This window comes from Schistosoma mansoni (genome assembly GCF_000237925.1).
Source record: "Schistosoma mansoni, WGS project CABG00000000 data, supercontig 0129, strain Puerto Rico, whole genome shotgun sequence".
NCBI classification, from domain to species: Eukaryota; Metazoa; Platyhelminthes; class Trematoda; order Strigeidida; family Schistosomatidae; genus Schistosoma; species Schistosoma mansoni.
Window position 1 is genome coordinate 266,449 of NW_017386036.1, and position 15,075 is coordinate 281,523.

The 15,075-nt window shown below is 34.7% G+C and overlaps 1 protein-coding gene across 1 annotated transcript in view; it reads right to left on the reverse strand.

The window, feature by feature from the left end:
- Positions 1-781: 781 nt before the first annotated feature.
- Positions 782-15,075, reverse strand: part of Smp_180190 (hypothetical protein) — a gene marked incomplete at its 5' end in the record, with an annotated part of 41,783 nt that continues 27,489 nt past the window's right edge. The window contains 9 exons of the mRNA XM_018792735.1: positions 782-914; positions 1,848-1,997; positions 3,406-3,464; positions 4,847-4,996; positions 5,085-5,195; positions 5,373-5,765; positions 8,087-8,399; positions 10,313-10,472; positions 14,529-14,566. Of these exons, the coding sequence (XP_018644482.1) occupies positions 827-914; positions 1,848-1,997; positions 3,406-3,464; positions 4,847-4,996; positions 5,085-5,195; positions 5,373-5,765; positions 8,087-8,399; positions 10,313-10,472; positions 14,529-14,566 (1,462 nt within the window). The 3' untranslated portion in view covers positions 782-826. The remainder of the gene's footprint in view (positions 915-1,847; positions 1,998-3,405; positions 3,465-4,846; positions 4,997-5,084; positions 5,196-5,372; positions 5,766-8,086; positions 8,400-10,312; positions 10,473-14,528; positions 14,567-15,075) is intronic.

The window sequence follows — 15,075 nt, forward strand, 5'->3', positions numbered from 1 at the left end:
AGTGCGATTGTATTTTTCGGCTCACTTTCTAAGTACCGTCAATATGTTATTGCAAACTCTAAAACTTGGTAAAATAAGTATTCCATAATGTATATGGAAGCATTGTATGAAAATAAGGATTGGTCTCCAAATGAAATGTAATAATCAGGTCTTCTGAGAACCAACATTATCCACTGAACACAACTTCTGTCACGAAGGGACAGGATAACATGTTGCACTGTTATTGATTTGTACTTTATTCAGCCCATACAACAAACTTATTTCGTCTGAACTACGTGCAGATAACATCCCCAAGTATGTTCGATACATATAGTCACCAAAGTCACTCTACCTTCTTGAAATCAGCACCAGCAATCCATAACTTGCTATTTTGCAACTTACAAGACAAAAATAGAAAAGTTCACTGTAGTAAGAGGACTTATTAATAAAAACTGAAAAATGTAGTGAAGTTGGTAATGTCCCTAACATTTATGCAGATTAGTTACAAGGTCACAGTCACAGTCCCATATAGGAAGAAATTTTGTAGATGGTTCAGAACATGGAATTTTACAGGATGGAGTATAGCTGTACTCGATAATAACAGCAAGAGGGTTCAAAATTGAATAATATTGCGTTTAGGTCCTTTTGAAAAAAATTTCTGGATGAAGAGACAATTGTAACAAAAAGAACATTAGTCTCGAAGAAATCCCACACATATCCAATTTATAATTCTTATACAATCAATGAGACAAAGTGAGCATAAAAATCTCATTAAAAGTCAATAGCATTTGTAGCGAACGTTACACACAATTCGTCTCTCACTAATGTGAACAGGCTGAAAGAAATACTATTTTAGACCAAAATATGCGACAAGATTGCATGAAGGATCCATGGTTTTCTTATCCAGGTTACAGCAGAGCTCGAGGATACGAGATCTAGATATTAGAAAGAACTAGATTTTAATCATCTGGTAAGGGAATCTTATTAGAAATTTTCAGTCTGTATCGTAAAAATGTTTTCAACTGGTTTAATCAAAAAAGTAGTCACAGCACGTAGAAACTGCTGATATGTGATGCAAAAGCACAGGAATCTGGTAAACCCGCCCACAGTGGACAACTTTGTCACAGTTACTTGCTATACATCCCTTCGGTAAAATTTGATTTACTCCTTAATTTTGGTAATTTGAACAAAATACGATACTTTTATTCGACATTTGGTTGAACATGGGTTTCTGCGCGCCACATTAAGTTTATTTCAAGTTTTTGTGAATATGATTTCTAACACAGTTGCAAAATAATAAGTATCAGTTTATTCATGACCATCCAGATCCCTCTAGGTTATATTAAATTGTGAAATGAGAGTTGGCGTGGGAACAGTAAGGAAAATTACTTTATACCAATAATATCTCGAAGTTTCGGGCGGGAAAATGCGCGGTATCCAGCAAACATTGTTGTTCGTTTTTTAAGAACTACAAAACTGAAGTCAAGGAAATCAATTAAGACTAGAAACTATACGGTGTGGTTAAAGGTGCTGAATTTATCACATAGATGTTTAACAGCCAAAAATTTGTTCCAGATAATCACAATAATCGTGTTTAGTTAACAGAGGATCAACTTATAGCTTAATACTGGGTTGGTAACACAATGATACATAGAAGTTTTAAAACAACCGTCTAGTTATATTAAAAATTACTAAACCAGACTTCATGGTCGACCGTAATCAGTTGACTGACGAATACAATTACTACGTATTAGAGAAGTAAACATTGGTTTCTGAACAAAAAAATGATACAACAAAAATATGTGGACAAATTAAAAGACAATTAACTATTAACGAAAATGGTTAAACAAATATTTTGCACAAATTACCTTGTTTCCTTACAAGTCACCGATGCGACTGCTTCTTTATACATTTTAAGAATATGTATACTGTGTTTGCGGCTATCAGAATTTAATGCGCTAGTTAAATCTTTCAAGGTGTTTGACAATAGAATAGGGCAAACTAAAAATGGAGCATCACTGTAAAAAAAAGGCATGACACGCGGTGAACATAGGTAATTTCACAATTGTATGAATACTATCACATTTCTGAAAATGTTCTCTCAATAAATAAAGCAAAAAACCCTTACATGTCTGGATATTGATGTATGCAATGATCTCAAGTTATGCTGTGTCAACTAGAAAACCTAATAATGCAAAGACAAATTACTAAGGTACCGAAACTCAAAAGCAGCTTCCAGTACTGTTATAAACAATCAAATACCGAGGAAATGTTGAACTTTGGATCTATTTTAAGGAAATATTATTACATATTTTTATTTTGTATATTAAATAACCGGATTAAAATCCTTCCATATCACCCATATTGATTTCAAACAACGGACTGCAGTTCACCTGAGTGATTGAAATATGATTATAGAAGCTTGCCTTTCAATATATCCTCTTACTTCTGACTGAATATAAAGACAGAACAGGTGTGTGTTGTGGACCAGTAGGTTATTCGTTGTCATTTGAGGTGTTTCATTTATCTAAACTATGGGACGTTAGTCTGTAGACGAGAAAGAATTATAATCGAGATTCTAGTTGGGGAATGTTAACTGGTTGTCGATTAGGGAACGTATAAGAAAATCATAACAATTAGTAGTGAAAATCATTTAGTTGCACTAGGATGCATACTATCCGCCACTAGGTAACCTTAGAAAATATATCTAACACTACTTACTCAACTTACAGAGTGATAGATACAACAGTTTGAGTAGACTGATTTCCAGTAAATATTTTTGCCAGGCACCTTAATTTCTCATAAAGTTTAGTTATCATTTACCCTTATTTATGGGATCTGATAATTATGATCACAATGCAACACACCGACCACATGAAGTTCGATACTCTGACCAGTGGGCTACTTCTATCATATTTGAACTGGTAACACTACCTGGATTTTTTTTACCGTCAATTACGACTCCTTAGCTATTACTAAAGTGAGTTTTAAAGAACTTCTAAACTATAAATTTATCTTTGGGCATTAGTAAACTCGACATGATATGCAAGTCACTCTAATTTCTATTCGCAACACTGATATTGTTCAGTAATGAATAGTAAATTAGTTCTCATTGCATGATTGTAAGACAGCTCATTTTTGTGTACTTGGTAAAATGACTTATGAACAATGAGATGTCACACTACTGGGGTTTTTAGCTACCATGAAACATAAAATATATGGTAGTAGATTTGAGTATGGGAAGTATGTCCGTAGTGTTGGCTAGTTGTTTTTTTACGTAATAAAAAAAGCATGCTAACGTGTATATCTGTCTTATTAGTACGTACCAAATGTCCTGTCTCATGTAATCGACATCATATACACTAATGACAAAAAAGCAATGCACTTAAAGGATGGAGATGTTTGGAAGAGAGTTCAAAAACTAACCTCAGGTAAATACCACTTGAATGAGTATTGGAGAATATTGCATATGCGAAATTCACCCACTAATTAAAGAGAGAAAAAACCATTTATAGTAACTCCGATTCCGAATAATAATCGGATAAATGCATGTGAAATAATAACTACATAGTAATAGAACATATTCGACCACTAAAAATACAGAATATTAATCAGTAAATTGGTGGCAACAACACATGATGGTAATAAGAAACTGATTTAGAACGATACGCTCAATAGAATAATTAATTACAATTGAACTTTCCTCAAGCTAAAAGACAGAAGTCATGATATTTACAACATTGTTGATAAATTATATTAATAGAATAACTATTTGGAGCTGTGAAACAACTAATGAAAACAGAAGTGAAATAGCAAAGGAGAGTTGAGATAAAAATACCAAGTTTGAAACGTACTCAATTTACGAATCCATTCATTCTCTACTAGATGTTGGATGCAATCCGTCAGAAAGTTTTTGGCAATGACGACAGAGTTTATTACGCTAGTTCTTTCCCATTTTGATTAAACCCAACAAGGGAGTGTATAAACGACCTTAACGAGGATCCAGTGATTTAAAGCTACCTTAAGACTAGAGTATGACACCGGCATCATACAGACCTGTCAAAGATCTCATAAGGTCCTCGGATAAGCGAACTTAAAACAGATTTTGTGTTGATATATAAGGGACAAACTGACATTCATTTAACCTAATCTTAAATATGGAAATGGAGTCAGCTGCGAATGTTGCAAGAAAATAATATTAAAATCACAAATCCTTGGATTACTAAGCCCTTAACTTTATATTTAAGTTGAGAAAATACAGATTAATCTGATCTCTGGGAAAACATTAGCCAAAACAGAGTAACGAGAGGTAATTATTGAGGTTAGTAATTATATGGAAACCATCTATCTTATTACCACACACGATATCGAGCTAAAATGTTGTTTCTTGTCTAATATTTTGAGTTCGAAAGCCTTTTGAAATTGTCATTTTTGGATATAGGAATAAGAACTTCAAGTGTCCTCTATTCAAGTCATGACTTGTCCCCACACGAGAAATTAGTTTCAGCTCAAAGATGAACAGTAATGTCTCCTACCGCGATAGTCTTATTATAAGGTAGTCAATTCAAATATAATACACAGAATCTAACCATGAATCCTGCTGCAAACAATGCTATTGTAACTTGTCTGCCTTTTGACTACTGTTTTCAAATGAAGAAAATGCAAGGGAATCCTATTCTAGTCTGACAAGTTTGCAGATGTACATGAAGGCGCTTCATTTAATAAACGAGATCATTTAAAATACGATCGAATTTTCAGAAAAGTTCAAGTTGTTAAGCGGTTCAAGAATAATAACATGACATGTCCAGTAGAGAAAACTGGTGAGTTATGAAACCAAAGCTTTGAAAAATAGAACTTTGAGACCTACATTAGACAGAATGTTGTGCTGATATGTGATTTGTTCACAACCAGAAACGGGCAAAACTTTACTTTCAGTCAGATAAGTAATTTGATCGTAAGTGGCAAACTGCAAAATATGAGTCCGAAAATCCAGTGTAGGGCTATGAAGCACCATTGACTAAAAAATCAAACAAGGATGATATAATACGATTACGAAAAAAGGATGTGTAAGAGAAACAAAGAAAAAGACATTACTAAAAGCTTACAGCAATAGCTCCTGGACCAAAGTGTTTATAATGTATTTTGACAATGTCTTTTATTATGCGACATATATAAGGATCACTCCTCCAATTTAATTGGGCGATACCGCGTGTAAACTGTAAATTAGAGATTAGAAAAATTGATATAAAACGAAATATTTATTGACTCAGTAAAACTATGTACTTACATACTGATGCAGTTAAAATAAAAATGAAGTAACATAAAGAAAAAAACTAGTAATATTTGATGGTATAAAAATGAAGTTATTGAAATCGAAATTTATTTAGAATTACTTCAGGTAGCTGCTCTTGCATGGACTCCATAACAAAACACGGAAATATATCAGATTCGTTAAGAGTAGAAAATTTGTTGGAATCCTGTGTTTCGTATAACTGTCGTGGAAGAAAAAAGTGATTCACCAAGTTCTCAAAGCTTGATACTGAGCCTTCGGTAGTGACTGGAGAATAAAGCAACATTGAACAGTGACGAACTAACATCCCTGCCACTTGATAACCACTTCCACACAAATCCTCCGGTTTTAAGAAACTGCTCTGTGTCATGTGACTCAAACCAAAACCACTTTCCTGTGCAACACTGGACACAGAGCAACATGTACAAATAAACTCACTTAATCGACCAATATATTCAACAAAAACAGATTTGAATGACATTCGAGCTTGAAATGTCTACAGATAATCAAATAAAAAGGTTAAAACACAAATAAATGTCAGAAGGCATATGAAATACAGAACAGAGAACGCTAGTGTGTCAAAAGTACATGCAATATTGCAGGAGTCACAAAAATATCCCTCGACCAGGTTCCTCGAAGCCTGGAAATGTGTAATCCAGTCAGTGTTGAACAGAATCTCTTCAGAAACATCCAGAAAATGCAGAATCATGGGCTAGGGTTGTTATCGGATCTTTATCTACACTACTACTACTACTACTACTACTACTACTACTACTACTACTACATATAATATGGTTCCAGAAATAAGATGGTGGAGAATTGTAGCTCAGGTGGATGATTTCAGTGGAATTTCGTTCTCTGAGTTGGATGGTTTGGTCGTGGGGCTTTCGTCGTTATTCTTAACGACATCATCAGTACAAACTTCAGGTAGAAGTCTTCTACTTCACGTACAAACTTCAGGTAGAAGTCTTCTACTTCACGTTTATCATTGTTGCAAAACAATTGATCAGAAAAATGACTCAGTCAATAGAAAGATAGATAATGATCATATTCAAGGCCACTATTTTGGTGGCTTCATAAATATATTTATCATAAATTAAACATGGAAAAGCAATTCATGCAGTAGGTAAATAGAAAATGATGTGAATAAAAAAATCACAATACTTATATCTGACATTCAATCGATTTTGAATAAGCTACATGAATTAATAGATATGTACTTTAGAAAAAGGTGGATTTTGTTTGATAAACAACTAAACAAAAGAGAATCATAATACATATTGAATTGATAGAAAGGCAGTACTAACTACAGTGATATAAACTAAAATGGATGGCAAGTGAAAAAACTCCTTGTTGATTGAAGTTCCATTAAGATATGGGATCCTCTTGCAGAAGTTTGAAACTTGATTCTTCATTAAATCGTTGAGGATTAAACATAACGACCGTAGAAGACTTCTACCTGAAGTTTGTACTGATGATGTCGTTAAGAATAACGACGAAAGCTCCACGACCAAATCATCCAACTCAGAGAACAAAATTCCACCGAAAATGTTCCAGAAATTCCTAGAAGCCCAGCCCAAGGTCACGTGCAATTCTACAAATACCCTCGTTTTTGTGTATATAAAACAACCTGGTAGCAAAGCTTTCACTCGCGATCTACGCCTTTTCTCTAGTGTTTCAGTTGATGGGTAGAAGTATTTAAAGTTATCGGGGCTGGTTAAGGAAACAGCTTAGCGTATCGGTAGCGAGACTTATCAATATCAAAGCATTTTTATCAGTGTTTCTACACCTAATTTCACCATGCCTTATCAAATTTTACAGTAGGTGGTGATGTGCTAAAACTAACTTACGAGCAAACACCAAATAATTTAAATCTTTGAATCACAGAAATCGTTATCTAAAATTAAGAATGGGACATAAACGTTCACTTTCACTTACTCATAAAAGAGTATATAAGTGACCAATTCGGTTAAATGCTAGAAAAAATTAGCATCATTCAAGGATCTTTAGTAAAATGATGATAAGTGTTTAACTGAATCTTTAAATACTCTGAAGGTAGAAAAAGAGAAGTGTTCTTATCTTCGATGACTCAATAAACAAATTTTGTTAGAGCGGAAGACATCAATTCCGTGATACTGATGAAAGCACTCATTTCAGTGAACAGTCAAGGTAGTAATAATATTATAATATGATATTAACAAACTTTTAAACAAATAAGTTGACTAAGACCTAATGACGTTAATTGCCGAGAAACAGAGATCATACTCTGTTTATCACCAATTTCTGTAGCGGAAACAACGGACTGGTTTGGGTTCTTTCAACAAAGCTTCAAGAAAGTGGTTTCTAGCAATATATGCTGAACAGGGAGTTTGGTACTTCAAAAAATTGTATCGAAAAAGAGTGACAAAAATGTATCACTCTGTTCAAGGAAGAATTTGGATGTTGATTTTCGTAACTCTTTATGACAGCTAATTTTTAGGAGGGGGTTAATAAATATTTTTAAAGAGTTAAAAATGAAGTCTTGTTGTTTTTCTCTCTATGAACTAGAGCTGCCAATGCAACTCTGAACTAAGTAATAGTGTGCTGTCATGCATTAAGTTCGGTGTTTTGAACATATGATTTATGGGATACAACTAAAGTATTCAATGGTTCAGACGGGCAATTAAGTTTCAATTACAACAGAACAGCCCAAAGTGTAGTTGAATTAGTGGTGATTTTAGTGACTTAAGATTCTTAGGATTTTAAGTCATGTCTTTCTTAAACATGTAAACTACTAGATTAGAAAGCTAGAAATCAGGATAAAGGTAAATAACTTACAGAGAGTTCATCAAAATAAGCAGCTATATTAATGAAAATGGTCTCAGGATCTAAATTTGAGATTGTTGAAATGGTTATTTGCTTTGGTAGATAAGCTCGAATTTCACTGATAAAAGACGGAAAGACGAAATCATCATGGCTCTCTGTCGAAAACGAATTTACAGTTCTAACAAACAAACAATACGTTAGTAAAGCGACGAAGAATAGCCAAGCAACAGTAGAAGTTTCCTTTTTACTTGAGTTAAGAATGGTAACCAATTCTTTAATTGCACTAGATGTGCCATAAAATGCTTTCATAATACTAAAATGAAACCTGTATTATTAAAAAAAGTAAGGAAGAAAACTAACATTTAAGGTGAAAACATATTAATATATTGACGTTAAGAAACTAAAAACAACAACAACGGTTTGGCAGGACACTGGGGAATTAAATTATTCACACAACTAGGAATACGTTATGGAATTCCATAATTGTCAGTCATAAAGTGTTAACAACTATTACATGCATAAAAAGTATTGAGTCAGTTTCTTTCAGCTTACTATTAATTATTTTGGTGCATAAGTAAAATACAATAAGCATATGGGTTAGAAAACTTACGAAAAATCTATAGACGGATTCATTGTAAACAAATCAAATAGGTCAGCGGGATCAAGAAGACAGAGGGTCAATTTACTAAAAGAAAGGAAATTTATTGAAAAGCGATTCACAAGCAGTTTTTGGTGAACAAAAAATATCATACACACAAGCTTATTTATTACCTAAAATTTGTCCATTTTTCTATGGATTCAGTTAAATCACTAGATTTTTATCATTTCACAGACACCTTATTCTATTAACAGCAGGAATATAACTGTATTGCATGAAAACATATCTGGAGAATAGAAAGAAGCGTAACTTATGTTCTCCCCTGAAGAGTACACTTGAATTTGAGGTGACATTTAGTAAATATTTTTTCGATCCTGATGATGTATAGCACAGGAAAACATTATGGTCAAATAAATCCGAACATAAGGTTAATCTTTTCAAGTACATTATCTCCTTCGAATAGTTAACTATAAACCTTTTTCTTCGCGCACACAGGTATGACTTTGAATAGTTTCTTAAGAAAATTTCGAGAAGCGTATTGCATAGATTATCTATGTCTATGACCCAAAAGTATTTTGCTTTGTTTCCTTTGTACTATTTAAACTTGTGTCACTACTATTTCGGTTATTCATTTACTTTGAAGAAGTGAAATGCATCAAGTCACGAAAAGTCAGAAATATGAATTTCTACTCATCGGGATTTCACAAAAATATATTTATTATGTCTACGTCTGTTTTAACAGTAAACTGGAATCTAAACTTAATCGAATAATGCTTTACTAAATTCACGTTTACAATTGCTTTTTACCAATACAATTTAAATGCAACCTAAATTACAGAATTTTCTAGGATCTAAAGAACTGTTTGCGTTTATACCCTATTCCACAATTGATTTTCAGGCATACATAGATGAAAATTATTCCACGTAGACCAACAAAACTTCATATACTAGGTTACGCTTTCTATGTTGGGGCAAGTGAAACCAGTGAGGTTATCTAGTCAATGAAAGTGAACAGAATTACGAATATTTTTTAACTGCTGCTCTACTAGGCGTGTAATGTTAAGACAATGAAAATAGGATGTTATTTCTTTCTATATCATCAAAGTATCTCTTTGTAAGATATCGTACTGCCAATGACCAACTTCAACCTGGTAAGCTATATGTCAGAAAACGAGAATACCTCCGCTAATCAGTTGGATGTTATAGTTATTTAAGCTGGGACTCTAAATTTGTGCGGATAGAGTAATAATTTATTTCATATATTATTTACGCAGAAGGAACAAGCCATAATTAGTGTAGACGAGACAAACAATCTTGTCATCTGGCATGTTTCCAGGAGAAAAAAGTAGTTATGCAGTTAAAAAACTGAATTAGTGAGACAAAAGTAGAGCATAGTAATGAACAATAACTCAAATTTTGTCAACAGTTTAAAACAGAGGGAAATGAAAAATGACGAAAACAACAAACAGACATAGTATGGCTTTTAGGAAGAAACTCCTCAGGAAGGTCAAACTAAGAGAATCCACATTAGAAGCAGTAACCTAATGACGTTAACAAAGAATAAATCAAAACACCAAATTTTTCCATAGAAACCTAAAAATATAAATACATAAGAAAAGAAGTTAGATATATTTTCTTACTGTTCGCTCCTGTATGAAAAGCATATGTTGGATAAACGAAGGAAATATAATGCAATTTTGGATAGGATAGATAATAGATTCACAGGTATAGGAGCAAATTTGGCACTCTGTCTAGAAATAGCCTTTTTAAACGCAGGATAAACAGAACTCCAAAAGAAACCTGAAGAAAGAAAACAAAAAACCATCCAACCTAGTTACGTGATGTGCTTTAACCAATGATGAAATGTGGTATTTGTATGTAGAATGCTTTATTAACAATTAAGCGCTTTGTTCGAACAGTACATTCATATATGTTTACGGTCTTTTCCAGTGTTGATCTATTTATGGCTACAATTTTTTTGACAGATCTGAGATTTCTATATTGATAAATACATGCAATACAGGCTATTGAAATAACTTATATGAATGTAGAATAACCACATTTCCCATTGGTCACATATTTCCTAGTAAATGGAACTAAGAAATTATTACATACATGCATAAATTCAACTGACAAAAAATTAACTACTTCAGAATACTACATTTAAACAAGTTATTAAAAAAGTAGAATGGCACTGAACTTTTTTAAAGGGTTTAAACAAACGCAGAACTTATTCTTATTTACTGGGTACATATTCGTGTGCTGGAATTCAAGCTGCATTCTAAGTAAGACGGCAAGAAATATTACCTGGTTTTCTAAACTGTGATAGGTCTGGCGCTGCACGAACCTGAGAATTAGTGACTGGCAGTAGAACACCTTAACTACCACTCTACTTAAAAATAGCTGCAGTCAAGTTCGGCTACTTGTTTTCGTACAATTTGAATTTACAAACTATTCCTAAACTCAATCTCAGTAATATGGTTAGCTTCTGAGGCACATTTTGTCTGGTTTTAAATTGGTCTTTCTGAACATCCTATACTTTGGCCAGATTGAAGGATCCACCTAAAGGATTTTGAAAACACTGGTCTTAAACCAATGGCGAACAAAGATACCTGACTGTTAAAGGAACGAATGGCGTAAGAACCGATATTGGTCACCGACTATAATGGGACCGAATTTCTTGATAGTGCCCTACTGTCTTTTAGGTTACGGCCTTTGATCAAAAGCTTGGAGAGTGGCTCCTCAGAAAACAGCTTGCTTCGATGAGAGTATCCGGGGTATACCTCGGGCCTACCACAGAATTTATTATGTGGACACATTCATTTTAATTTTACATCGCATCACCTATTGGTTCCTCTTGATTCCCGTTCTGTCTATTCTTTTATTTTTTTAACTTACAGAAGCTCGTATATGGTTGAAGCCTTGTCTTGTTTAATCGCTCTCGACTCATTGACTGGTTAAAATTTAGAATGCTACTACTGAATGGCACTTTAACACAGCTTTTCTGACACCACGTATGCCATGCATCCTGGTTAGCTCAACAACCGCACACTGATGCAGATCAGACAACAAACCCGTTTGACTCCTTTTGCAAAGTCTTAACATCGATGTCTTTTGTCTATTCGAGACCAGTATTCAGGACTCTGGTGAAGTACTACAAATTCACTCTCCACCTGTCGCTTCGAAAAGCATGCCTCACGTGCATTTATCCGGAGACCTTATAACATCTTCTTCTAGTTTTCGTGGCGCTGGTGTTGAATTAAGCGCTAGGGCTGAAGCAGCACTGATTGATTGGATCCCCCTTAACAGTCTGTTTATGTGCTGTTAGATTATAAAGCTCCATCAAAGTGAATAGTCGTTATCAGAGACGGTGTTTTTTCGTTATCTCCGGCTGAGACGCTGTTTTAAGAGTGTCTGTCTAGACTTCGATCATAGTTTATTCTGTGCAAAGCTTATCATGTATTTTGGTGGCCAGTAAACGTCTTATCCTGAACGGATTAATATTAACATAGTGACAGTGGCTTCCGTTAAAATTAAATATAAATTAGTTAGGTTTAATGCTAATAGCCGTTTCTCCGGAATATGCAGATTAGCATTCTATGCGTTTCCTTGATGTCTTGAAAATAGCGGGTTACGTCTCTTGTGACTTCTTGTAACGCCCCGCTTATAAAAACCGGGTTTCTACAGGCTTGTTACAAATTCTTGAACGACGTTTATTTAATCTGACAAATCATAAGTTTGGTGATATACGTAGATACCTGCGTAAAGAAACTTTACGAAATCTGTGTATGAACCGACAAACTTGATGGTTAGAGAATACGACCAAGTTGGAAATGGCTGCTGCATGTGGTAACTGCTGAAAGCTACATTAACTCATCTGAGTCACTGGCAGAAAGAAATCTGACATGGATGAAACAATCGGTGAGGTTGATGGAACACCAAATTAGTAACATCCAAAGACATATTGGACGACGGGAAGATTTTTTCGAGGAGCAGATCAACTGGCCTATTGCTGCAGCAACGTCGATCAGTGTTACTTCCTCTATATGGCGAGCGATGACTGATACAAGTACCCGGAGAGCTGGAAGTTAGTAAGGAACTCCAACTTCCCCTCAACTGTTCTATACAAGCAGTAAGGTTATGTAGGGTTGCCAAATCTCACCATTTCTCTTCAAATCACCTATCGATGACATTATGGAAACATTCCTGATAGTAGGTAGTGGTAGTGGGGACCAGTTAACTTTTAAACCTAGAGTATGCGGGATATTATTTTACTGTGCAATGATACTCAAGTTATACGAATCGCACTTAATCCGTTGGGAATCAATATCCATGGGAATGACATGTATTCTGAATGTACCTTTAAGTGCAAAGTACTCCTACAAGATAGACAGGAGCATGTGCCTGAACTTACTCTTGAGAGTGAGATGATAGATTTAGCTGGAAAGTTTGTGTATCTGGATAGTTGTGTGATTGATGGTGGAGGGATAACTGATGAAATCAATTCACATATATAGAAAGCGAGTGTGGCTTATGCCAATCTGGATCACCTTGAGTGCCATCGTGAAGTTAATCTGGTTGCAAAAGGTTGGGTCTACAACACATCGGTGAGAGCAGTTTTGTTCAGCGATTGTGAAATCTGGTCTATACGGGTTGAGGATGCTAGGCAACTCTGTGTTTGACCATTTTTGTTTCCATAGGATTACTGGAATTCAGTGGTGATACCGTATTAGTAATGTGGAGGTTCGGAAATGTATGGTTGGGCACAATGGCAGTCATTCATTTAATGTCACCATCTTGGAATACCAACTTCGGAGGCTTGGACATGTCTACGAATGTCACCCAAAAAATTTCATATCGTGTATTATGTGCCGATGATCAGACTGGTTGTAAAAAGCGGAGTGGTGGTCAGCATATGAAACTGGATCAGGTCATGAAATAAAACTGTAAATGACTGGCATCTATGGAGACTACGTAGTTTGGGTTCGAGAGATAATGCAACTAATTAACTCGAGACCTTATCAGACTTGGCTCAGAACAGAAATCAATGTAATTTTATTTTACACATGTCATAAAATCCGGAGGAAGTTCTTTAACAGAAGGGTTTTTTATGATTGTATTATTCTTAACTGAAAGGCTTCTCTCATCAAACGGTACTGTCGTTCATTTATTTTTATTCATTTGTATCTCTCTCTTCACAATCTCACTTCTTATTGCGTGACACATATTTATTTTCTTTCCTATTTATAATAATGTTTGCGTTTAAATAAAACAAGTTTTGGAGACAAGAAGATATAAACCGAGTTGAAAACATACAAAGATTACGCGATAATTTAAAAAAGCCGAAACGATTTCGGATAACTCAAACAATTGATTTTAGTTCGATTTATACAGTTGGTACTCCTCAATAGACAGTATTTGAAGACGAGAACTTTTGTTAGCATCGCATTGGGATTTACAGACATACTATACATAATTCTCCTGTTTCATGAGAAAGTGACTGTTTTACTGACCCAATCAGCCATGCGAATTATTGGATTGAATATTTACTTGCATTTATCATAGAGAACAATATGCATGACTGTTAAAAAGGTGATCAATTAACTGTTCAATACCCACTTGACAAAAGATACAGAACAAAGACCTTATCGTTAATAGAAGTAAAAATAAAACGGTAAAAAATTGTCTCAAGGGTTCTAATGGTTGACGTGAATACTTGTACACATCCCATATTATTTGGGAAACTCCTAGTCGTTAACACGAAAAAAAAGACAGTAGGATTAAAACTGTCTGCATTATTCGGAGAGTCGTGTATCTGCAATAAAACAACACGAATGAGGGACAGAAAAGACTTACTGAACACTTCCAAGTTCGATTCAGAGTATGCTAACGAACTATGAAAAAAAGAAAGAGGTGAAAGTAATGTCTAATTAGACAAAACAAAACCAGGAAATCAATTCACAATAATTTTTACCCCAGGTCAATATGAATTTAAACAATTTACGATATTCTTATCATACAATTAAACGTTGAAGTCTAGAAAATGAACAGAATATTCAAAACCAAAAAGAGTAGTAACTATTTTATGTTTCCAACCGTTGGTGCTACCTTGAGTTGGTGGTTGGGCTTGCCTATCGTGATGAACCAATCGAGCTATACTAACTGGAACAATCGTTCCTCAAGGTCCCACCATGCCAGACAGGTCGGTTGAAGAGCGGTAAGATTAAAAGCTGCAAACCCAAGGTCCGAGGATAAAGTCGTACTACTAAATGTACAGAAGTGAGACGGCAGTAAGGAGGTTTCCCCCAGACAACCAGCATAACAGCGATGCTGCCTTCCCACAGGGAGGGGTGAGGTTAGAAAAGGTCGACCCAATTCCCTTTACAGGTACCTCTAGACCAAC